Here is a 24585-nt window from a genome sequence, read left to right as displayed (position 1 = left end):
CAACGCAAACTTGAATGCATTTCAGTCCGCTCAACCTCCTAGGGAGTATGTATGTTGCATTGGATTCAACAACCTTGCGATCGCTCAATACAGAACACCGCCAAAAAGTTAGTCTTAGATGTATGTGATGCGTCTCTTGTCATTTCCCCTTGTTGTTGAGTATCTATACCTTAGGTTGATGCTACACTGACGCGTTGCACAAATTGAGGATGTTCGTTGCATACCTTAAGGGTTTTTTTCACGATGCACGTGACCTCCATCTATAACGTACTGCTTCCCTTGACCGATACCTTCTCTACCTGGAGTGTTGTCCCATCTTGTCCTATCCCGTGAGCGACGTGACCATCACACCAGTTCAACGCACTCTCCACAGTAGCTGATCCTCCTTCTGGCGCTACCCCTCCGAGTAACTTGGTGGGGAAACTGAGCGCGACATCTAGTCTCCATCCCGCCCTTGCAGCTAAGAACTTTGTCTCCGGCACAAAAGATGGATGGGATATCTAGTTGCGAGCATCAGTAGTAAATAGTCGAGATGCTGCGCAGTGCGCACAGGGGTCAAGCCGCACGTTTCTCCCCTTCTCAGATCTTCTGACTCATTTTCAAGCAAAGGAGCTATCACACGGAGACAGTTACCACATCCTCTCGTCATGCAACAGCATAATCGCCACTATCGTACGACCTACAAGTAAGGCCAGATACTGGACTCGATTCTTGCTCTAGGTTGGTTGTGTTCTATCCAATACACACAGGCGACATTAGGGCAACGCGCGGATTTCATGCTCTTCCTCCCTAGTGTCATGAGCATGTAGTGATGTGTGGACCAATATTGATTCGGGCGTTGGGTTATATTTCACAAGCAGTCTGCTCGCCGTCGGAGGTTGCGAGGAGTTGTAGAGTACGATATGCATTGCGACAACAGATTTGCGTAAGAAAATATGTTCCGTCAAGACATTTGATTTCGTTTCCACTGTTGCGAAAACAAGTTTGAATATCAACGATGACGGCTACTCAGTTCAAACGGCTGAGTGCGAAGGTCAAGCGCTGCTCCGTCCAATGTGTGAGTAACCCATTATTTATCACTATAAACACGATAAACACGATGCAAAGTAAGGGCTACATTGCGTGTAGATTTCCGCAGGAGATTCTGGGTGTACGTACATATCAAGCCGATTGAGTCAGCATTTGCATTTCCCAGATCTGTACCATTCCCCTAAATCTGATGTACCGTTCCTCTTCACATTCTGCCGTACAGATGACATCAGTCTGTTCTTGACGAATATGCCAAAAATTCACCTGGTGGGATCCAGATATGATTCGCCCGTCCACATGGTCTCAAACACTATCTTATCACGGCGATAGGGAGTAAACATAGGCATAGCTAAGTCGGCTGCGGCTACGAACGAAACGCGGGGGACCCTGGAGGCTGGCGTCAAATATGAAATTTCTCGGAATCTGAATATGAAAGACATAAATAGGGGTACTTACCATGTATGATGGAATGAAATATCTGCCATGTCGCCCCCAGTGAGAAGACTATGCGGACGGAACCACATGTGCTGAAGCGGGCTAGTGGCGATGAGGCGGGGTAAGTTATCAATAGCTCCATGCACTGGATGTGTCACTTTTATGAAATCAACTTGGATGATCCATGGTTGTCGCTCGAAATAGGCTATCAGGATCAATTTGTAAAATCTTGATCGCAACTTGGAATCAACCTATATCAGGCCACACCGTGATATAATTTGATTGAACAGTGAAGAGAGCGTAAAACAATTCAAATGTGGCCAACTTGAATGTAGCAACACGGCACCGCGTTCTAGGCTGTGGTTCGAGAAGTTGCGGCAAAAGATGGGGCAAGGGATATATATTGGACAAGAAGCACAAGATCGTGCTTGCTCTCATTCGCCCTTGGTGGGAAGTGAAATAGGATGACTGCGGCGAAGCCGAAGCCTACTTGGTTTGATCCAGACCATACTAATTTTGTGGATTTTGCAGAAGGAGGTTCTCCGGAGCATGCGCGCTGACGCCCATGACACCACATATGATTATGATTAGATAGCAAATTTGTTCCAACGTTCGATAGATATTACCACCTGCGATCGGCGGATTGCTTGGCTGAACCGTGACTGCGTAAATAATGTATAGAAGGAGGGCAACCTGTAACACACGTAGAGCATGGATTCGGACATGGACAACAGCAGTCTTGGGTTTTTGCTGGAAGTCTTAATTCTCAGTGTCTTATCAGCAAGCTAACAGCGTGAGCAACAGAAGGCAAAGTTCAGGACTGCCTTAAGTTTTCCGTAGACAGCAATTAGCCTTTGTGCGCATCATGATCTGCCCAGGTGGCGGTGTTGAATTTTCTGATATAGAGTGGCCCGCCGGCGATAAGGGTCTTTCTATCTAAGGTCCATCATGCCAGGCAGTAAACTCGAGCTCCGATGACTCGAGTGTTTCGAGTGATTCGCATGTGTTGGCATCCCAGATTTTCAGCTTGCTCGTGCCCGTCGCAATCATCGTGCCATCCGGTGAGTAGCAAACCGAGTACATCCAGCTGTCTCGAATCTCGATTGGTCCAAGGATAGTGTTCCTACTCCCGACATTTCACCCTCTGAATGTCTTATCTTCGGATCTGCTCACTACTCGCCCACCTTCCGGATTCCAGCAGGCAGACCACACATATTTGGTGTGCCCCGTCCATTTTTTGTGACCTTTCCCGTGTCAACGTCCCACAACCTCACTGCATCATCACCACTCCCGCTTGCTACTGTCTTGCCGTCTGGTGACAATGCTATGGGTGAGCACTCGCACTCTTGCAGTTTCTTCATCCTTCCAGGCATCCCCGACCTGTGTTCCACTTTCCAAGATTCGAAATGAACCATCCAACCCGCAGATTCGCCATTTATCAGGCAGGCGTAGGACATCATAGATTATTTCAGTGTGTACTTGAATCTTGTGGCGGGGCTTTGTCGCTGATTTTTCTTAGTTCGCAGGGGCGCATAATAGAAGGAACGACTGTCTTCCTTCTATACGGTCTGACTAGGGGAGACTAGCAGGGGCGGGTGAAGACATGATTTTGGCTTGCGAACTTTGCCCAGACTTTACTCAATGGGTATGGCACAATTTTAATCGTTACATCAAACGAATGCGCACCGGATGAATGAAAGTCGCAACGGAGTGGGTATTTCATTCAATGCAGAGTCGAGTCAGGTGGGAGGTTGTAGTTCGCAAACCACGTTACGGTCGGATTGTCCGTATAACCGTGCGTGAACAAAGTTCACAAGATCTTGGGAAGATATGAGGAAGAATCAAAGGTTCTTCCTACATCGCCGTAAAGTTCTGCCATAACAATATTCAGGACATAAAAGCAAGCCGTCTTTCTGCCGTTCCCTTCAGATTTATCTGATCCGATATCACATCCTTACAAACGATGCGTTTCTACTTCGTCCTCCCGGTTGTTGCTGCTTTGACAGCGTCAATATCTGCCAGTCCCATTGACAGCCGCAATGACGCTGACACCAGTCGTAGTTGTCGCCTCTTTTGCAACTGGGATCCCTGCTGCTCGGGACAAAAATGCGTCTTGTCAGGCGGTGTGAGTAGAGATGGCGAAGTGAGTACGAGTAGTTCGCGTCTGGATTTAACCGTGACTCACCGGCATGCTAGGAAATCTGGGTATGTGTGAAAAAGTGAGTGGCATGTTGCGATAGTGAACTACAGTGAGTCGTGTTTCTGCTTTCGCATCGGTACAGTATGGTTGATAGCACGACGCGTGACTTACTAGTAGTTTCTTGCCGAGTGGGTCAATGCACATGTTTCTGAACAAATTTTACTGCTGCTCGAGTAATGGATATCTTGGAATAGAGTGAATCTCAAACAAGTACTTGAATAGAGCTCCTTGGCCCCATCAGTAAAATACCACGTTACTTAAGCTGCCTTAAACAGACTTAATTTGCACTCAAGTGACTTTGCAGAAGTTGACACACTTTGCCAAAATTTCAACTTCAACATGTTCAGAAAAAAGTTGTTGGGTTATGTTAACATACATATTTTATTATAGTTTGCACTAAAAAAATCAAGATATGCCAAGTGAATGTTGCAGGAGAGAGCAAACAGTTTTCAGCCAAGTCAGCCAAGTTGATTAAGTAACGTGGTATTTTGCTGATGCCTGAACCAAGTGGCACCCCGACTAGGACCCCAGAACTCACACGCACTCAACACACATTCAATGGCGCCTCCTCAATCATGGCCCTGGCAGTCACTCCAGTCAATAATAAAGACAAAAATAAAGGCAATGGAATGCGAAACCTAAGGGACATGATAACCTCAGGTACCAACCAAGCCTCCGAAACATGTCCAACCACCCCAGCAAACCCAACACAAACCATAACTAATAACAAATAAACACCACCTAGACTGTCTATATCAGAAATAATAGCACTAAAAAATGAAGTTACCAATGCAAAAAACAGGAAAGAAATATCTAGAACACATCGCACTGTCTCTCACTGGAAAACCCTTTAAAAACCAAAACCAAAACTCCGAACTACTTCTTCATACCACTCAACTAGCAGGTGTCTCTCTTCCCGCCCAAACAGCTATGTGCGTGATGGCCTTTATACTAGAAGAAGAGGCAACAAACGAAATGGCGGATGTAAAGGATTAATACACTTGCACAGGTCTGGAACAAACAGACACTCTGCTTGGAGTAAGTAATGATGAACATAAGTAAAAGTAAGTGTCTCACCTCAGTCGTGCACGCGAAGGCAAACATCTGAGGTGATAGCCCGAATCTGTAGCTAACTAGATAGCTCGCATGCTCTTGTGTGAGTGAATCAGTATCTGAGACTATAACAAGAGATGATATGGCGCTGGCCCAAGAGATCAATGGTTTTTGTAAGTACAAAGAAAGCAAGAATAACAAGAGCACACAACAGGTAACATATGTGTTGCTGGATGTGATGAAACAATAACGAACCGTAACAGTAATGCGTCTCGGCTGTGAATGCACTTGCTCATTTCTAACAGGATGTTATGCGAAACCTCTCGGATGAGATCTGGTGGCGCTAAACCTGCAAGGGGTATTTGAAGTGTGGCCTTCAGCGCTAGCCCAGCAAGGAGCTTGCCTGCACTAAGTCTGAGTAAGGGTTGAGGCCCTTACTTGCATAGAGTCGAGTGGAGTTTCTTGAGGATACAATCCAAGAGAACAGAATGCAACTCAAGAGTATCGTCTCAAGAGGAGATGGTTCTTTGCACAAAGGGAGTTCTCTTAGGCAAGAGAAGTTCAGACCCAAAGACAAGTATCAGATGAGAACCGAGTAGATTCAAGTTAGAGAATCTATCTACAAGAGAAGTGATATATATATGTAAAGTGGGACACCGGTTAGGCGGTAAGGGTACAGGGTAAGCAGAGGTATTACTGAAGTATCGGTAAGGATCAAGGGTATGTATGAGTCACATACTGGAAAGGGTAAGTAGTACCGGTTGAACGGTAAGGGCAAAGGGCATGGGGAATCCCCATCAAAGAAAGAGAACTGGTACAGTGGTAAGGGCATAGGGTTTGGGAGAAGCCGCCACTTCTCTGATCTAGGGGTAGAAGCAAGAGCTTCTCGCGTTTCAGGACAACAGGATCAAAAGGAAAGAGATAGAAATGGAATTGTAACCATGGTCCAGGTCTAGACAAGTCCGAAGAATGAAATGACATGTAATGCTCATGTTACTGTAACAGCGGAGACCATTGTGCATCATGACATGGCAGCAATATCTCCACACATTGCTAGGTTGCAGGAAACTGAAGAAAAGCTAATGAAAACCAATACTGACCTCAAGACAAATACAGAAACACAAGACACACAACTAGAAGAAATGAAACTATTACTCATCAAACTCTCCACCCAAGTATTGGAAACTGCCTTGATGAAGCCAACCTATGCAGCAATAGTGGCAGCAGGAAACCATGCTGACCCTGAAGCTCAGGCGCAACACCTCCAAAGAGTAGCATGAGAAGCCATCAAAGAATGCCAGCTCCTTATTGACTTTCCCTCAAACAGTGAACTAGCAGCAGGAAAATCATCACATGCACAGCTAGTTGAGAAAGTCAAGAATGTGCTTGCCACCCTACCCAAAGACGGCGACACACCAGAACTAGAGACCCGGTCCATCACCCAGTTCTGTCAGGGAGGTATGGTTATTGAAATGATAACTAAGGAAGCTGCGGAATACCTGTGAACCAAAAATGATGCCAAAGAATGCCTCCTCTGAAATCTAGACCCACAAGCCATGCTCAAGGAAAGAACATACACTGTTGTCATACCATTCATGCCTACCTCATTCAGACCAGCAGATAATGCTAACCTTTTACAGATGGAACAAGAGAACAGTTGGAATGAGGGAATGGTGCTGACAGCATGATGGATAAAACCAGTGGAACAGAGAACAAGCACACAAAGAGTAGCCCACATACTAATCACACTTACAGACCCTACAACTGCCAACAACGTGATTTGAGACAGCATTGCAGTAGACCAAGTAAAGCTCTGGCCAAAGAAGAACAGGCGAGAACCAATGTGATGTGCCAAATGCCAACACTTCAGACACATAGCCAAGGAATGTATTGCTCACAATGATACCTGTGCTAACTGCGGCAACAACCATCAAATGACAGACTGCATCATCGAAGACAAACAGTACTGCATGGAATGTGAATCCATTGATCACTCGAGTTGAGACAGAGACTGCCCAACCTTCATCAAATGCTGTGAAACAAAGAATGGATGCAAGTAACAGCCCCACCCAAACCCCCTCCATATTGTAGACCTCCTCCCTCAAGAGATAACCAGCATCAACCTCTGACTCTCACTCAACAACATCTAGACATGTACTCTGCAAGGCCGACAACTCAAGGAAACCGAGGCATGAGACAACCCTTGAGAGGCTTTGCTCCAACCCGAGTACCCCCTGACAGTACCCAGAACCATTCACATTCAAATCTATCCCAGGACCATCAACAGAGGCCAACACCTCCGACTGGGATTAAATCTAACATGCAGAACAACTCCACAACATGTCTTTGCATCTGGCAGCAAAACCTAAACACTTCCTCAGACGCCCAACACTGTATACTAAGCGGACCTCAAACAGCCAGAGACTGGGACATAGTAGCAATCCAGGAACCAACTATTGATACTAAAGGTAATACAAGAGCAACTCCCAACTGGCACATAGTATATCCAATGCAGTGATACACCCACACCAAGCAATCATGCACAGTCACCCTGGTACACAAACACATTAACATCAACAGTTGGAGACAATTACCTTTCCCTTTGGCAGATGTGGTCATCATTCAATTCTCTGGCACCTTTGGAAAACTTACCCTGTTCAACATGAACAATGACAGTATAAAACAAGACACCCCCCTGACTCTATGCCAATATCTCGAAGACCACATCCACCTAGTGCAACCAACTGCAGAGGACCACATGATCTGGCTCAGCGATCTCAACTGTCACCACACACTTTGGGAAGAAGAACGCAACCACCACCTATGTGAAACATGAGAGGCCCAAACTCATGCACAACCTGGATTGAACTGATGGCAGAATATGGAATGTGCCAAGCCCTCCCAAAGGACCTACTGACACTACAATCAATGAGCTCAGGAAACTGGACTAGACCAGACAACATCATTTGCACTGACAACACCCTAGACTTGTTCACCGTCTGCAATACAGCCCCTGCCCTCTGCCCTCCAAAAACCAACCATGTCCCAATCTTAAGCACACTTGACTTCAAAGTCCCCAAGGCCACTACATCCATGTCATACAACTATCATGATGTAGACTGGGAGAAATTCTGCGTGAAGCTCAAGACACCCCTAGGACTCATCCCTCCACCTTGACTGCTAGCAAATAGAGATGAATTCAGCATGACAGCACAGAACCTTGTGAAAGCCCTACATGACACCATAGAGGAAACCGTCCCAAAGACCAGACCCAACCCTCATGCCAAACACTGGTGGACCAAGGAAATCTCGCAGCTGATAGAACAGAAACATGAGCTAAGTAACCTATCCTATAAGTTCAGAGCAATACCAGATCACCCATCACATGAGGAACACTGCAAACTCCAAAACTGTATATCAGAAACCATCTACAAGGTGAAGAAAGAACACTGGGAACAATTCCTTGAGGAGGCAATGCAACACAAAATATGGATAGCAAACAAGTATATCTCAACCCCAAGCACCAACGGTGGCAAGACATGAATCCCGGCCCTCCAAGTCAAAAATGCTGATGGCACCATGCGCGAAGCAATTAGCAATGACAACAAGAGTGAAATCTTAGCCAAGACCTTCTTCCCACCTCCACCACCCATGAGTTCAGTACCTGAAGACTTTGAATACCCAAACCCAGCTGCACCATTCACACCAATCACAATGGAGCACATAGAACAAGCAATCAGTAACACCAGTCTGTACAAGGCACCAGGACCCGATGGAATATGCAACATTGTCTTCAAGCACAGTTCAGATCAACTAACCCTATACCTCTACCATATATTCAGGGCCGTATTCGTGCTGAAGACCTACTACAAACTATGGAGAGACTTTACTACAGTCATACTATGCAAATCTGGAAAAGCCGACTACTCAGCACCCAAGGCACACTGACCCATTGCCCTCATCAATATGATATGTAAACTCCTGACTGCAATTGTCACACAACAGGTAATGCACATACTTGAGACCCATCAAATACTGCCAGCGAATCACTTTGGAGGATGCCCTGGAAGATCTACGATGGACTCAGTCCACCTACTGGAAGCAATGATCAAGGATGCCTGGCGAACAGGATGAGTAGCCTCAGTGCTCTTCTTAGACATAGAAGGAGCCTTCCCCAATGCTGTCACTGATTGCCTCATACACAATATGAAGAAAAGATGTCTCCTGGATGAACTAGTCTCCTTCACTGAATGTATACTCACAGGCCAACGCACGCAACTCAAGTTCAATGACTTCATATCAGAATGGTTCCCTGTCATGAATGGTATTGGACAAGGAGATCCACTGTCTATGATATGCTATCTCATCTATAACTTGGACCTAGTCAATATTGTCAAAGGGAAGATAGGCAACAAGCAAGAAGAAATGGCCCTAGCCTTCATAGACGACACCGCATATGTAGCTATTGCAAGAACATTTGAAGAAACCCATGAGATCTTACAAGATATGCTTGAATGTGACAGAGGAGGATTCCAATGGTCGAAAGATCACAACTCTAGATTCGAAACCAGTAAATTTGCTCTTATGGACTTTACTCGCAGCAGAACCAAGAAATGACGACCCATCAACCTCAACAGCACAATAATCCAACCCTCCCATCACACCAAATTCCTAGGCATCATTGTTGATCAAGAGCTTACCTGGAAGGAGCATGCTGCCACAAAAGGGACCAAATATGTACTCCAACTTCACCAACTTTCAAGGACCTCAATGGGAATACTGACAAAGCTCATGCAATAACTATACCAAACCATAGCCATTCCAAAGTTCACATACGGCACTGATATATGGTTCTACCCAATCTTCAAGTGAGGATCAAACAACACACAACATGGATCCAAAGGTATTGCAAAATGTCTAACAACCATCCAATGCATCACAGCCATCAGCATCACTGGTGCAATGAGATCCATGCCAACAGACTCACTCAAAGCACATGCTAACCTACTCCCAATCTCCCTGCTCTTACAGAAGATCTGCCACAGAGCCACAGTACACCTAGCTACACTCCCTCAGACCCACCCTCTTCACAATAAGCTCAAATGGATTACAAACCACAACATTCAAGCGCACAGATCATCACTGCACAACCTTCTTCACTCATTTCAAATCTTCCCCAAAGATACAGAGACCATAGACCCAATCTGACAGACTCAGCTACCTGCCGACACAATCTACACAATCCATATAGCCAAAATGAAGAAGAACACAATCAGTGAACACCGCAATTTGAAGGACGAAATCCAGATATTTACTGATGGCTCAGGACATAACAGAGGAATTGGAGCTGTGGCAATCTTGATGCGAGAAGGGCAAGAACCACAAGTACTATGATACAACCCAGGAACAGATGAGGAACATATCATATACAAAGCAGAAATGTTAGGACTCACACTGGCAGCCCAACTAATAGTGACCAAACCCAACATTGTATACCCAATCTTGATCCTCCTCGATAACCAGGCTGCCATCAAATGTAGGACATCAACCAGCAAGGAAGGAAGTGGATTCTTGGCCAGACACTTTGACCAGATGACAAGATACCTGGCAAAACAGTGAAGAGGAGATGGCAACTTCAACCTAACACTATGATGGATACCAGGACATGAAGGGGTCCACAGCAATGAACACGCAGACCAAGAAGCAAAAAAGGCTGCTGAAGGACAACATCAGAACAGACCCAATCAAGAACTACCACACAAGATCAAATTGAAAACACAATGGAAGACCATATGGGAAAAATCACTGAGATATGCAAGGTCGTGAACAATAGACCCATCAATGCCCTCCTCAAAATTTCTCAAACTCACCAATGGTCTACACAAGTGCATATTGAGCATCTATATACAACTCTGCACCCACCACATCCCACTGAACTACCACCTGCATTGAATAAGCAAGAGTGACACTCCACACTGTCCCATATGTCCAGGAATCAATGAAACCATATACCATTATCTGTTCAACTGCCTGCAATACAGACATGAACATCACATATTCATAAATGCTGTTCAATGAAGTGCAACATCCATTGCACATGTACTCACATCTGAAAAAGTCACCCCTTACCTACTCTGCTTTGTAAACAGTACTGGCCACTTCAAACCAACATTCAGTGAGCTGTAAATCTTGTATCAGAAGATATACAGAACAGTGCACGGACCAACTCACAATCTGTAGCTTGACGGTCTTGCCTTCGAGTTCAATAGTGTGGGTCTTGAGGTCAACACCAATAGTGCTGATGTAACTCTCTGTGTACGTGTAGTCTGTGAAATGGAAACAAAGCGGGACCCACCGGATAAGCATCGGGACAGAATAGTGCACGGACCAACTCACAATCTGTAGCTTGACGGTCTTGCCTTCGAGTTCAATAGTGCAGGTCTTGAGGTCAACACCAATAGTGCTGGTGTAACTCTTTGTGTACATGTCGTCCGCAGAATGGAGGAGGGGAGACTGTTGAATGACACGGGGTCAGCAGATACTTGAGATGCCGCAGTAGCAACATACAAACAGTGATAGCATAATTCTGTGTACGTGTTGTCTCTGAAATGGAGAAGAGGAGTCTGTTGAATGACACGAGGTCAGCAGATACTTGAGATTGGGTGCTGCAGTAGCAACATACCTTTCTAACACCAGAGTCACTGATGAGGGGAAGCTTGGAAAGATGGTCATACTCGCTGGCATGGATGGTGGCGATCAATGGAGATGAGGCAAGGTGCTGACTGGTTGGTATGACTGCGGTAGTCGTGATTAATGGCTGTTAAGACCGCAGTAGCCGTGTTTAATGGCTGCTTTTGACAGGCCGGCAACCCTTCGCGAGGAGGAACCACGGTAATCCATCAAGGCTGCTGATGTTCATGACCAAGCCCATGTAGGAGAGGAGAGGGACTGACAGCCTTGACATTGCAGACGATGATGAGGGAGGGGAAGGGAAAGTTGTGGGAACAGTTCATATAGTGGAGCGGAAGGTTTAGCAACAAAGCAGGGCCTGCTGTATAAGCATCGGGACGAAATAGTATATGGAACGGAACATACCTACCCTTAGACATAGGATACACCTAAGGACACACAGGGTTTGGGGCAAGGTTTATGGCTGGTGTTGAGAATTTAGTGTAAACGACTATTCTAATAATCGCCAACATATGTAATTGCCCACTATTAGTATAGTTACTTATTGGGAAGGCCAGGTGCCACTTGTTATCACCTGTCACAGGCTTGTTTCATCTTCCCTCTGAAGCCTCAACTTCTACAATCACACCTGCAACAACAAGAGTTCTCACATGATTATCTGCCTCTGCACCATGTCAAGCTCTTGTATGTCCTATGTCCTCTGTCCAAGTTATGGCAGCAAGCAAGGACAAGCTCTAGGAACACATCAAGCAACTTTATGGACAAAATCGAACACTCATGGAGGCAGTTGCTATGCAAACAGCACAGGTTGATGCCACCAATGCTCATTGTACTATCACATGGCATGAGAATCATGACTGGCAGGTCCAAGCTGAAAATGAGAGGAGAAAAAAACTTGCACAACAACAAAGATGAAAGCTTGTTATGTTACAGCTCCAGAGCTCAAAGAGTTGTTTGAAGTGGATGCAGATGTGAGGAAAGAGAAAGAATGGAGGAGAAGAAGGAAAAGAAAAAGTTGGATGAAGAAGCTTGCATTGCACACATTCACAACAACATCACAACAAGGACATTCAATGGCCCCCTCACATCATATGAACAGAAAGAAGATCTGGAAGCACTTGTGGGGGCACTTGGACTCTTGAGAAATGGGAAAATTGTTGATCTTTCTGCACAGATCAAAACTCACCTGGAGGATCCCAACACTTGCAAAGCCCTTGGGGATAATCCTCTATTTTCGGTGCTATATGGTTTGAAGTGGTGTGGGCATGTTGCAAACCCAACTTCGAGTGGAACTTCAACACCTTCAGCAAGTACTTCTCTCCCTCTGGCCACCAATGCTATGTCCAACCCACAACCACTGGTTTTCTTGCAGATGCAGGGATCTGTCCCCATTCCATATCCAAACCATTTGTCATATACCTGATCCGACCACTCCGATATTAATATCCGCTCCACTTTCCGACCACCTCTGCTCCATCCATCCTCCACTCCATCCAATTACAGTCTGCATTCCGCTCCTATGCTTCCGCTTGACCGGTCCCCTTCTATAACGTCTCCATTCAACTGGAACCTCTTTCCCCTTTTAGATATATACTTTCCCCTTCAGTACATAGACCCTTACTTCCGGATCACTAGTAATTCCCCTTACCGCTCAATCACTGATCTGACACGTACATATTGATATCCGCTCCGACTTATGTCTTTGCCTGTGTAAGTACTCACAAATTATATCCTTGGTACATAGCTTTACAACATAGTTATCCTGATCACTGCCTCATACTTAGAAGTATATAATATATCCTGTACTTAGATATTATCCCCAGTCTTAATATTACTTGTCTTCTTGCAGTTTCTACTTGTGAGAATTCTCAGTAGGACCTTGCCTCCTCTGGACACAAGTTTCATCTTGTTGTCACCTCCGACTCTCCGCTCTGACTTAGAGCCATGCTCTAAAGTCTTCTCCTTACTTCTCTGCCCCTATCAAGTATTCCCCCTGCTCCTATCCACCCTCTGCACTATCCTCCGCCTTCTCCACTCCGCTCCTAGTCAGCCTGCCACTAGTAGCATTTACCTCCCAACCCTCAAAGCGGACCTAAGCGGTCTACTCTTCCTACTGTCGGACAACATCGGACCCGCTCCAAATTCGGGGCACATACTTGGCTAAGGGTGGAGTGCAAGAGCTGAAGCCAAGCCCCGACCCCTCCGCTTCTTGAGCCGGCATGGTACCTAACACCATTGGCCAAATCATGTTGGTGTTGTATTCTCATCAGTCACTCCCATCACATCTACTTCATCACAGCCATTACTGCACAAGCATCCTAATAATAATCACAGTTTATATTATTCCAGTAACCCGCAATACATGATTTAGATCACTACATACATACTACATAGTCAGTACACTTCATACATATATACCTTCCTTAATGTCTAATACAACATTGAGTGGACTTCAAAATCAGGCAGTGTGACCATACCATGGCTTTTAGTGACATTTGTGTGACTGCATGAGATGTGGTGTGCATGAACTGGTGGTAACGAATAGTAGTACCAAGTGTCCATGTCATTAGACTATGTCACTACTATACAAAGGCTTATGGTTTCCACACTTTTGACACTGTCTACACCAATATTTATGATTCCCACATTTTAATACTTTGAGTAGTGTAATACTATATGAATCCTTATCATTTTCGCACTTTTGATACTTTCCTATACCAATCCTTTAATTGTAGCACTAGATCAAGAGAAAGCATATGACAGGGATAACCATGATTACCTCCTCGCCACACTGAAAGTCTTCAACTTACCAGATGGTTTCATCAATACAGTCCACGCACTATATGAAAATACATTCATGACCATGGCTATAAACAGCTTCATGAGCTCCTCATTCCAAGTCACAAGAGGCATCCGCCAAGGAGACCCCCTGTCGTGCCTCCTTTTCAACCTCGCAATCGAACCCCTAGCCTGCAAACTGAGAAACATGCCCCTCCTACAGGGATACACCATACCTGGCCTGCAGGACAAAATCATAGTAAACATGTATTCAGATGACACAACAGTCTACTTATGAAAAGGAGATAAATATGACAACCTTCAAAACATCCTAAATGATTGGTGCCTCACCTCTGGAGTGAAATTTAACCTAGAAAAAACCAAAATTCTCCCAATCAGATCTAAAGATTTCAGAGCATCAAGAATCAAGAACAAAAAAATGAATGAAACAGACACACCATGAGAAAACAATATACATATTGCCAAAGATGGTGACCTCATAAGATCTCTAGGAGCATGGATTGGGAACAATCTGAATGTGATAACACCATGGGAGCCAATCCTTGACAAAATTGAAACACACCTATAAAGATGGAACACTGGACATCCTACCCTTGATGGTAAACACCACATCATACAAATGTTTGCAGGTGGCATGACACAATTCCTATCAAAGGCACAAGGTATGCCAAAGAACATAGAAAACGCCCCAATGAAATCAATTAGACACTTCATCTGGGATGGAAAAGAACCCCACCGATAAGCCTCGAACAACTGCAAAAACCAAGTGAAGAAGGTGGAATTAACCTGCTGGACATCAATGCCAGAAATCAAGCAATCACAATAACATGGTTAAGTGCCTACCTCAATCTTTCACTGGCCTGCCCCACCTGGGCTTTTGTTACTGACACCATAATAAACCTCTTTAAACCCGATGGGCTAAAAGACACCAATGACATCAATTTGTTCCTCACCTCCTGGGCACCACCCTCCCAAGGACCAAAAACAAAGAAAATCCCCCCTGAAATTACCTCTATGCTCAAGGCTGCAAGAAAGTACCATGTCAGTTTCACCCAAATCAAACTTTCAAACAACATGAAACAACAGCTGCTCACATGGCACCACCTAGGCACCCCACCCAGAACATACCACAAAACAAAAAAATGTGTGCCTCCAAAACACCCACAGAATAAGAATGATAAAGGACATGGTAGCCATCACCGATAGACCTAACTCTCACACAGCCCACCGACCAAGAAGCAACTGTGCATGTGACCCCTGCAAAAACAACAGGAACAACAGCTGCAACCCACATAGATGCCTCTCCATTGTGAAGGACATCTTGAAAAAAACTACTCCCCAAATTCAACCCAAGAATGACACACAGAAATGACAACCTCACCTTAACTCACCACCAAAAAGAAAAAAAAAAAAAAAAAATGCAAGAGCCAGAAGAAGGGGGAAAATAATCTTCGACCCCACAATAATGCTAAGTTGGACATCTCAGAATGCTTTAGAATATTCACTGACAAAAATAGACTCACCCAAATGCCAGCACTGTGACTCCAACATCCTAACATCCGAAACATCACTAATGAACAAACTATACAAATATTCACCAATGGATCCTGCCTGAATAATGGAAAAGACACACATTGCAGGAGTGGCATATGGTTCAGACAAAACAACCCAAACAACAAAGCAATATAAGTACCAGAAAAATCACAATCAAATCAAATCGGCAAGATCACCACAATCCTGGCTGGCCTACAGTCAGTCAGCCCCTTCACACCAATATTGTTTATCACAGACTCAAGATATGTAATAGATGGAATGACAACCCACCTACAAAGCTGGGAGGACAGAGGCTGGATAGGAATTGCAAATAAAGACATGCTAAAAGCAACAGCATACCACCTGAGAAGACAAGCAGCACAAACAATGTTCTTATAGGTGAAAGGTCATAATGGCAACCAAGGAAACAAAGAAGCAGACTCACTAGCTAACACAGGAGCACTAAAAGATATCCCCAACAACTTAGACACCACCATCCCACCAGACTTTGACCTGCAGGGTGCAAAACTATCAGCAGTGTAACGGGGCGTGCTGGCGGGACATTCCAGCAGGACAGATCAGGCAGGAGCAGGCAGGGGCGAGAGTGAGTGGCAGAGTCAGGAGCAGGGCAAAGGGTGCCAGGAGCCCAGCAGTGCAAGGGGTCATAGCAGTAGACACATGCACAGTGGGCATTGTACCGAACCAGCATCATCCAAGCAGATTAGCAGTTCGGGTTCTTCCATGTATCAAAGTATCAAAGCACTTGGATGCTCAATGAGTCAGTGAGCCTGCGAGCCAACAATACATTGAGCTAGGGCTTTGTAAGTGCACGTGTCTTTGACACCTCTTGCACTTGCATAGACCACATCTGTGTGCACTAACATATATGCGCGCAATCTTCAAAAAAGATTCTCAGATTCTCTTTGCCTCGTGCCCTCACCTTCCCATATCAGCACGAGTCTTTTGTCGATATTGTTCATCATCTCTCCATCTGCTTCAGTCTTTTGTAGATATGACTTCTTCTAACCCTCCTGCTGGTAGAATCACCCGCACCCATGATCAGATTATCACCAAAAACATGGCCATTGTGGCCAGAAATAATATCCACCTCACTCATCGTAACAAAGGCAAGACTAAAGTCAATAATGATGAACCTCTCATCACTGTACCTCCCATTCCCCCTGTTATATTCACTAATCCTAATACTACTAACACTAATACCTCGTTGTCATCCTCCTCCACTTCTGCCTCTACTGCTATGCAACCAATGGTTCCTCCCTCAACCCCTAGCCCCACTAATATGAATATCAATGCCATGATCTTGGCACTCGCCAAGATACATGCAACTATTTTTAGTACTACTTCTTCTTCTTCATCTACTACCACTACTTCCACTTCTCTTTCTTCATCCATCACTACTCCAGTCATCCCATCCATCACTACTCCAGTCATCCCATCCATCACTGTACCTACTTCCAACAATGTTCCCATCCTCCTCTTTGATATCAATAATGAATGTACCTCCTCAACCTCCATTTCAGACACATACGGCATACATACTTACATCGTGGAATTAGCCAGGTGCCATCAGCATATCCCACTTTCAATCCTAACTATGAAAGTCATGACTTGCTTATTCCTAGAACCATCAACACTTAAATTTGTTACACATTATACCTCCCATTGCAATTCCACACCTATGAAGTGCCACATCCTCAATGTTTCCCAGTTTCCCACAGAATCCTCCATCTCCATTGGAGAATGGCACAAAGCCTGGGCATGCTTCCTCAAATTGCTTACAGACTATGCCTCCCCTGAGATTCATGACCAATGGGCACGTTACCACAAGGACTTACGCGAACATGCTGACTTTGAAGAACACTGGCCAGCCATTCTAGCTTTTGACATGGCCCAATGAGCCTCATACACTGCGGATCTGTAACCTCTTGATGAAGTTAAGTACCATCACCAATTTGAGAGCATTAAAACTTGCATTCTTAGAGAAGCATGCCTCAAAGAGGTTCATGAAGCAGCCTCAAAGTCTCATTACTATGAACCTTACCCCCGTGACTCTACATGCAAACCTTCTGCTGCTGACAAGTCCTTTTGGGGCCCCTCAAAGCCAGAAGGTGACCGCCTCCCCCCCATCTGCCTCTGCTGCGGAAACCTTGGTCATACCTTTCCCAACTGCACCGCCAGCACCACGCCGTCGGGTTTGACACCACACTCAAAGGTCATCAACAAGCAGATCACTTGTTGTGCCTCTCCAGACACCAAATACTGTGTCGATTTCAATATCTACTGCAATGGGAAACGAGCCTGCACTAGATGCACCCATTGTGGAGGTGGAATCTATGCATGCTCCCTATGCAGATCCTCAGACCATGGCGCCTGCAGCCAAAAATGTCTGGACAATGGATCCTAATTCAATCCCATACTCTACATGGGACATGGACCCTATTTCTTTATTGCATCCTCCTCGTCATGTATTTTTAGACAATCTCCACATCATTTCCACTGCATATGACTCGGACACTGACTTCTCCAAAGTCCTTACACCTTATTGCACTGACCAACTCAAACTCTTTCTCCGGAATGCCAATCTTCTTGACCAGTACCAACAGCTCCCTGATAAAATCAGACATGGTTTTCCTCTTGGGCAGCTCAATCCCATTGACACTACCTATGCTCCCCCTAATTTGCCTAGTGCACTTGAGCACGATCAGCTAATTCAAGATTACATCAAGACCAAACTTTCTCTCAGCCTTTCTCTAGTCCATTCACGCAAGAAGTCTTAGAAGCCAAAATCGGCCCCTTCTGTTCTTCCCCACTACAAGTGGCTGTCAAAGAAGAAGCCCCTGGGCATCCCAAAAAATTCTGAGTTTGTCGTAATCTCTCCTTCAAAGGCCCCTCTGGCTGTTCTATCAATGATGAAATTGATGCCAAGGACTTCCCCACTCACTGGGGCACAGCCTAGCTAGTCGCCAATTTCATAAGTCTCCTTCATGCCTTCCACATTTCCTTCATTCCTGTGTTTCCCCATCTGCTACCCTACCTCACTTATGACCTCGCAGCTACCAACCACTGAGGAGTTCACACACTAGGGGCAGCCAACACACTCTATAAGCCCCAAGGCTCTCCTTTCCCCTTGCCTCCATGCAAACCTCCCTCTTCCTTCTCCAAGTCTCCTTACTCACCCTCCCACCCTCTAGGTGGCCACCACTCCATCTGGCACTCAAGCTGCCTCCCTCAATATCAAAGGTGCCTATTGTACCATTCCTATTCTCCCCGATCATAAATGTTACCTTGTGGTACATTATCACAATCAATTTTTCCTTGACCATAACCTACCTTTCAGTACCACTTCAGCATCTGGTCTCCAAGGCAGAGTCACTGATGCTACCCAGGACATCTGGGAGCATGCTAACATCGGTCCCACCTGGAAATGGGTGGACAACTTCTTCATTATCTGTGTTCCTGATCCAAACAGCCCCTTCACCAGAATATCCAATGGCACTCCATACCATTACTACTATGATCTCCATTCTTCCAAGGTCTACATTGGCCCCATCAACATTCCCTGGCATCCAACTAAAGGTGCCAATTTTGGTGACATTCACGATTACATCGGTTACACCTTCAACTTCCCAGACCATTTGGTCTCTCTCCCTGAATGCAAACACCTCAAATACATTTTCCACCTCCAATCCTTCCTCGACACCTTCAGAAACAAGATGGTCTTCAAATGGGATGCTGAAAAAATTGCAGGCACACTCACCCACTGTGCCTTCATTTTCCTTTATGGCCACACATACCTCTCCAACCTTTATTGTTGGATTGTGGACTACCCAAATGATTTCATTCCATACTTCATGTGTTCTGCTGTCATCTCTGACCTGGGCTGGTGGCTCAAGCTACTCACATCCAAACCCATCCCTCACTCACTTGTTCCCTGTCTGCCAACCTGTAACTATGGTATTTGGGTGGACACATCTACTAGTTCCAGGATCAGCATACTCTGGAGCAGCCTCTGGGACATGTGGCCTATGTGTGACGGATGGCATGACCCTGTCAGTCATGACATTGGCTGACTCAAAATGATTGCAGTTGAGTTTGTGATCTGCATCTCCTCTCAATTGGGCATATCTGATGCCAATATCCTCATATGCAGCGACAACGAAGGCGTCATTGGTGCTTTTAACAAAGGCTGATGTTCCAACCTCACCTTGAACATGTCCATCAGACAATCCAAGGAGATTCTCAGGTCTGAAAATCTCTCTATATCCCTTATATATATCAATACCAGTATCAATCTCGTGGACCCCATCTCACACAATATCATACCACCTCCCTCGAAACACATCCCATTCTGCATCACCCTCCCAATCAAACTCACCCCCTTCCTCTCAAATGTCGAATGACACCGCAGCAGACCTCCCAAACCTTTCTCCTCTCAACATCCACGAAACAGCCGTCATTTGTCCAGACAGCTGTGTTCACATCCCACATCCTCCCCGCAAAGATGCTACCATCTCCCCCTCCCCCCATTGACCCCATGTCTGTTAAGGTCGTGCTCAAGGGAGAGGTTACTTAAAGGGCTTCGGCTTCAGCTCGTGCGCTGCGCCCCTTACCTGAGTACGTGCCCTTTAATTTCTGGGGGACAGAGGGGAAGTCCGATGGAAGTCCAGAGAGTTCCGGAGGACTTAGTGTCGGTGGAGTTTGGCGGAACTCCGGAAGGTTTATACTGGGACGGAGTAAGGCTACTACGGAAGTCCGGAGTAGAAACAGAACAGAGGTTAGACTACCCTAAGGTAGAGCCGGAGAGGTAGTCCTAAGGTTTAACCCCTAAGACTCGGAGGTGGACAAGAGATGAGACTCAAGTCCGGAGATTGCAGGAATGAGCAGAACTAAGATGATATTCGAACTGAGGAGTTCCGGAGTATTACAGGGGTTTATATACTGTAGGTAACATGTAAGTAAATCAGTCAGCAAAGATAAGGGCTATGTACAAAGCATGTGGACAGTCTATTACTAAGTGTAGTGGATCAAAGCAGTGAAGTCGGAAATGAAGTAGGAATGGACGGATCAATAAGCATAGTGGAAAGAACATAACTGGTAACCGGAGCAATAGCTAATCTAAAAGAAGTTAGGGGTGAGTGCGGAGATGAAGGCAGAGCGCCAGGCGGAATAGTAAGACAGAGGAACGGACTTCAATGAAGCAGATCCGGAATTCCGGATCTGGAGGTACGGGATATGACAATGTCCTCACAAGCGAACATGTCCTCCTCTGGACCACTCCCCATGGCTTACAATTCCAGAATGATCTTCTCCTTTGTTTCCCCGACTCCATCATACTCAAAATTTTCTTGGTTATGATCCAGTCCCTAGATGAAGACACTCATAGTAACTACGGTGCTGGACTACTCGCTTTACTCAATTTTGTGATCTCCATGACATTCTGGAGTCCAATCGCATGCCCACCTCATCTGAACTTCTTGCTGCTTTTCTTGCCAATGCAGCTGGGACTGTATCAAGCAGTGCTGCCAATTCCTGGATGGCAGGCCTTCACTACTGGCACTCTGTCAATGGGGCAGACTGGCACATGGGTGAATTGGATGTTCTCTGTCATGTCTGCCAAGGACTCTCCAAGCTCACTCCCCCTGGCTCCAAATGCTCCAAATGCCCTCCTGTCACTCTCACAGCCCTCTTGCAATTAGCTTCAGGACTCAATCTGAGCAACTCCTTTGATATTGCCGTCTTCGCCATGGCCTGTACTGCCTTCTGGTCCTGCTGCCGGTATGTACCTCCCCACTTCTATCATCTCCACACATAAGGCCTCTCTCAGCCTCAGGGAACTCCTTATTCAAAGCCCAAACACCTTTGATCCAGTCAAACATGTTGCCTGCTTCATCCTACCTATTTTGGTGCATGAGACTGACAACATACATCATACCACATTTCAAATCCCATGGACAAAAATGACCAATACTGAAGGCGCCACCATCAGCATCACAGGGCGCACACATCCCACGTGTCCTCTCAACACCTTTATTTACCATCTGCAAAGCAACCTCAACATTCTGTTGCATGCTCCTCTTTTCTCCTTTGAAACCGCAGAGGGCTCTTGGTCACCCTTAACCAAGCCATGGTTCCTGGTGCACTGCAACGAAATCTGGGTCTCAGCAGGACACCCCAGCATGCCAGGTCACACTTTCCGCATAGGCAGAGCTACAGAGTTGCTATTAGAAGGAGTCCATCCAGACATTGTCGCCACGCAGGGTTGTTGGAAGTCACGCGCTTTCCTGGACTATTGGCGTCAAATTGAATCCATCCTTCCACTCTTCATTTCCACCACCATCAATTCCCCTCTTGCAATTGCATGCCTAGATTCCACCATGCTCAATTTTCAATGCTCGCATATCCTACCTAATACTGCATTATCTAGTGTATAACTGTGTTCGATCATGTACTTCTTACCAATCCTCTCACAACATGTACTTTCCCTTGTGTCCACGTCTCACATTGTGTCTGGGTTCAGGCTCCTCAAAGAGGAACTCAACTGTAGTCGAGCCATGCTCACTCTGGTGTGGTCTCGTTTTTCCTCTTCACAGCTTTTTTCTTCCCCTCTTCCTGCAACTCAAGACTAACCTTTTCATGCTCAGAAGGTTTGGGTTTTTCTCCACGCTCGACATGTTCTCAACCTCTCATTGGCTCAAAACACCATGCTCAAAACCCTCCCAGATCGTGCCTACAGCTGCGGTCTGGCAAGCCAGACCTTCCCCACCAACTACGAAGGCTTTGCCTTTGTAGTCCAAACCCACACCTCTCTTGATGTCATCTTCATAAACTACTGTTAGCCCTTCACTCATCCCCATCTGTTCACAAGTGCACTCTCACAATTGATTGGTCGACTCCCCCCACCTCAAGACCAGTCATTGTTACTTAGTCATACCCAGTGCAGCGTCAATACAAAGCAAAAAACCTACCATACACTAGAGCCACACTAAGTCACCTCAATATCACCAGATACATGATACAGAGGGCAACCGACTCCCTAGAAACAGACAGTAAAATCTGGTTAAAATGCTGCAACAAAGACACCTCAAAAAAATTCAGCTTCTTCTCTACAAAGCCATCCATAATGCCAACTGAATTGGAAACTACTGGAGCAAAATCCCTTTACATGAACATCACACATGATGTGCACTCTGCCATGCCAACACCAAATCCATGGAACACATCCTGACCGAATATGAAAATCCAACACTACAGAGAATCTGGAACCTGGCTGAGCAACTATGGCCAACATCAACCATTCTGTAGCCTGCAATATTTCTTGGCACCATCCTAGGATGCAGGGCACTGGAAATACCCCACACAAAGAATGAAAATGACCCCAACAACAGGAAGTTAGCACAAAAGAAAAGAGGCACATCACGCCTCTTAAGAATACTGATATCAGAATCAGTGCATCTTATCTGGGTCACAAGATGTGAATGCATCATGGGGAAGACAACTAATCTCAGAAGACTCCATCACCAAGTGCTGGCAACACAACATAAATTGAATACTCAGTACAGACCGAGTAATAACATGCAAACTAAACAAATCAAAAAAACAAATAAGAACTGTAGAATCAACCTGGTCAGAAGTAATCACACAAGCATCCCCTTCACCAAAGAACTGGGTCACATCCCTCAAGGTTTTAGTGGGTATCAAACTTCCCAGGTCCCTGCAGACTGGGGTCACCAGGTAGCACAGAGTCCCACACTACTCTGACATCAATCTCAGAGTGTGCACAAGTGCATTTTCCCTCGGACCAGCATCTCAATGATACTGATATAAGTGTTTATGTAGGGCTAGACAGTGTCAGTTGCTACATAATAGACTTGCTTGTCCAAAAAAAAACTATACCAATCCTTATCTTTTCCGCACTTTTAACTGTTTTACTATATAAAACATCCTATGAGCATCAACTGGTAATATATTTTATTAAAATAAAATAACAGCGAAAAATGCGAAGAAATGACAGTCAGAAGACATACCAAGCTCTATATATCACCCGGTAACAGCACCTTCGTACATTCTACAGAAGCCTTACAGAAAAACAATGATACAACCGCTTTTTTGTTGATTTTATGTATCACATTATATTGTAGTGTAAATGTTATACTACATTAGCCATGTTTTAGAAAGGATTATTGATTCTAGTGGTATTTGGTATAATTTGTCAACTTTGTCTAAGTTAGCGTGGGAGGGTTTTCCTGATGCTCCAGCTGTCATTCCTTGTCTCGAATCACAATTGGTCCAAGGATAATGTTCCCACTCTCGACATTCCACACTTTGAATGTCGTATCTTCGGATCTGCTCACTACTCGCCCACCGTCCGGATTCCAGCAGGCAGACCACACATCCTTGGTGTGCCCCGTCCATTTTTTGTGACCTTTCCCGTGTCAACGTCCCACAATCTCACTGCATCATCACTCCCGCTTGCTACTGTCTTGCCGTCTGGTGATAATGCTATGGGTGAGTACTCGCACTCTTGCAGTTTCTTCATCCTTCCAGGCATCCCCGACCTGTGTTTCACTTTCCAAGATTCGAAGTGAACCATCCCACCCGCAGATTTGCCATTTATCAGGCAGGCGTAGGACACCATAGATTATTTCAGTGTGTACTTGTATCTTGTGGCGAGGCTTTGTCGCTGATTTTTCTTAGTTCGCAGGGGCGCATAATAGAAGGAACGACTGTCTTCCTTCTATACGGTCCGACTAGGGGAGACTAGCAAGGGCGGGTGAAGACATGATTTTGGCTTGCGGACTTAGCCCAGACTTTATCAAATGGATGTG

General features: G+C 45.4%; 4 protein-coding genes across 4 annotated transcripts; 2 read left to right on the top strand and 2 right to left on the bottom strand.

Annotated features, from left to right (window-relative positions):
* Window positions 1-11113: 11113 nt before the first annotated feature.
* On the bottom strand, window positions 11114-11465 carry EDB91DRAFT_1004483 (putative GTPase; the record flags this gene model as incomplete). Its single annotated transcript, XM_041312289.1, has 2 exons — window positions 11114-11230; window positions 11400-11465. Coding segments are annotated over 2 exons (183 nt in total), but the record flags the coding sequence as incomplete, so codon positions are not given.
* A 930-nt stretch (window positions 11466-12395) lies between these two features.
* On the top strand, window positions 12396-12830 carry EDB91DRAFT_1252831 (uncharacterized protein; the record flags this gene model as incomplete). Its single annotated transcript, XM_041323566.1, has 1 exon — window positions 12396-12830. One exon carries the CDS (start codon window positions 12396-12398, stop codon window positions 12828-12830), a length of 435 nt encoding a protein of 144 aa, XP_041172822.1.
* Window positions 12831-16751: 3921 nt separating this feature from the next.
* EDB91DRAFT_1252830 (uncharacterized protein) lies at window positions 16752-17657 on the top strand (the record flags this gene model as incomplete). Its single annotated transcript, XM_041323565.1, has 1 exon — window positions 16752-17657. The coding sequence occupies one exon, from the start codon at window positions 16752-16754 to the stop codon at window positions 17655-17657; it is 906 nt and encodes a 301-aa protein (XP_041172821.1).
* Window positions 17658-18231: 574 nt separating this feature from the next.
* EDB91DRAFT_1085584 (uncharacterized protein) lies at window positions 18232-20296 on the bottom strand (the record flags this gene model as incomplete). Its single annotated transcript, XM_041315915.1, has 7 exons — window positions 18232-18450; window positions 18702-18716; window positions 18937-19044; window positions 19168-19460; window positions 19555-19583; window positions 19685-19807; window positions 20136-20296. The coding sequence occupies 7 exons, from the start codon at window positions 20294-20296 to the stop codon at window positions 18232-18234; spliced, it is 948 nt and encodes a 315-aa protein (XP_041172820.1).
* Between the last annotated feature and the right edge of the window lie 4289 nt (window positions 20297-24585).

The sequence above is a fragment of the Suillus paluster genome (assembly GCF_016628075.1).
Source record: "Suillus paluster strain FC165 chromosome Unknown EDB91scaffold_74, whole genome shotgun sequence".
In the NCBI taxonomy this organism is placed as follows: Eukaryota; Fungi; Basidiomycota; class Agaricomycetes; order Boletales; family Suillaceae; genus Suillus; species Suillus paluster.
The sequence above is the reverse complement of the archived record's forward strand: the minus strand, read 5'-3'. Positions and strand labels throughout refer to the sequence as shown.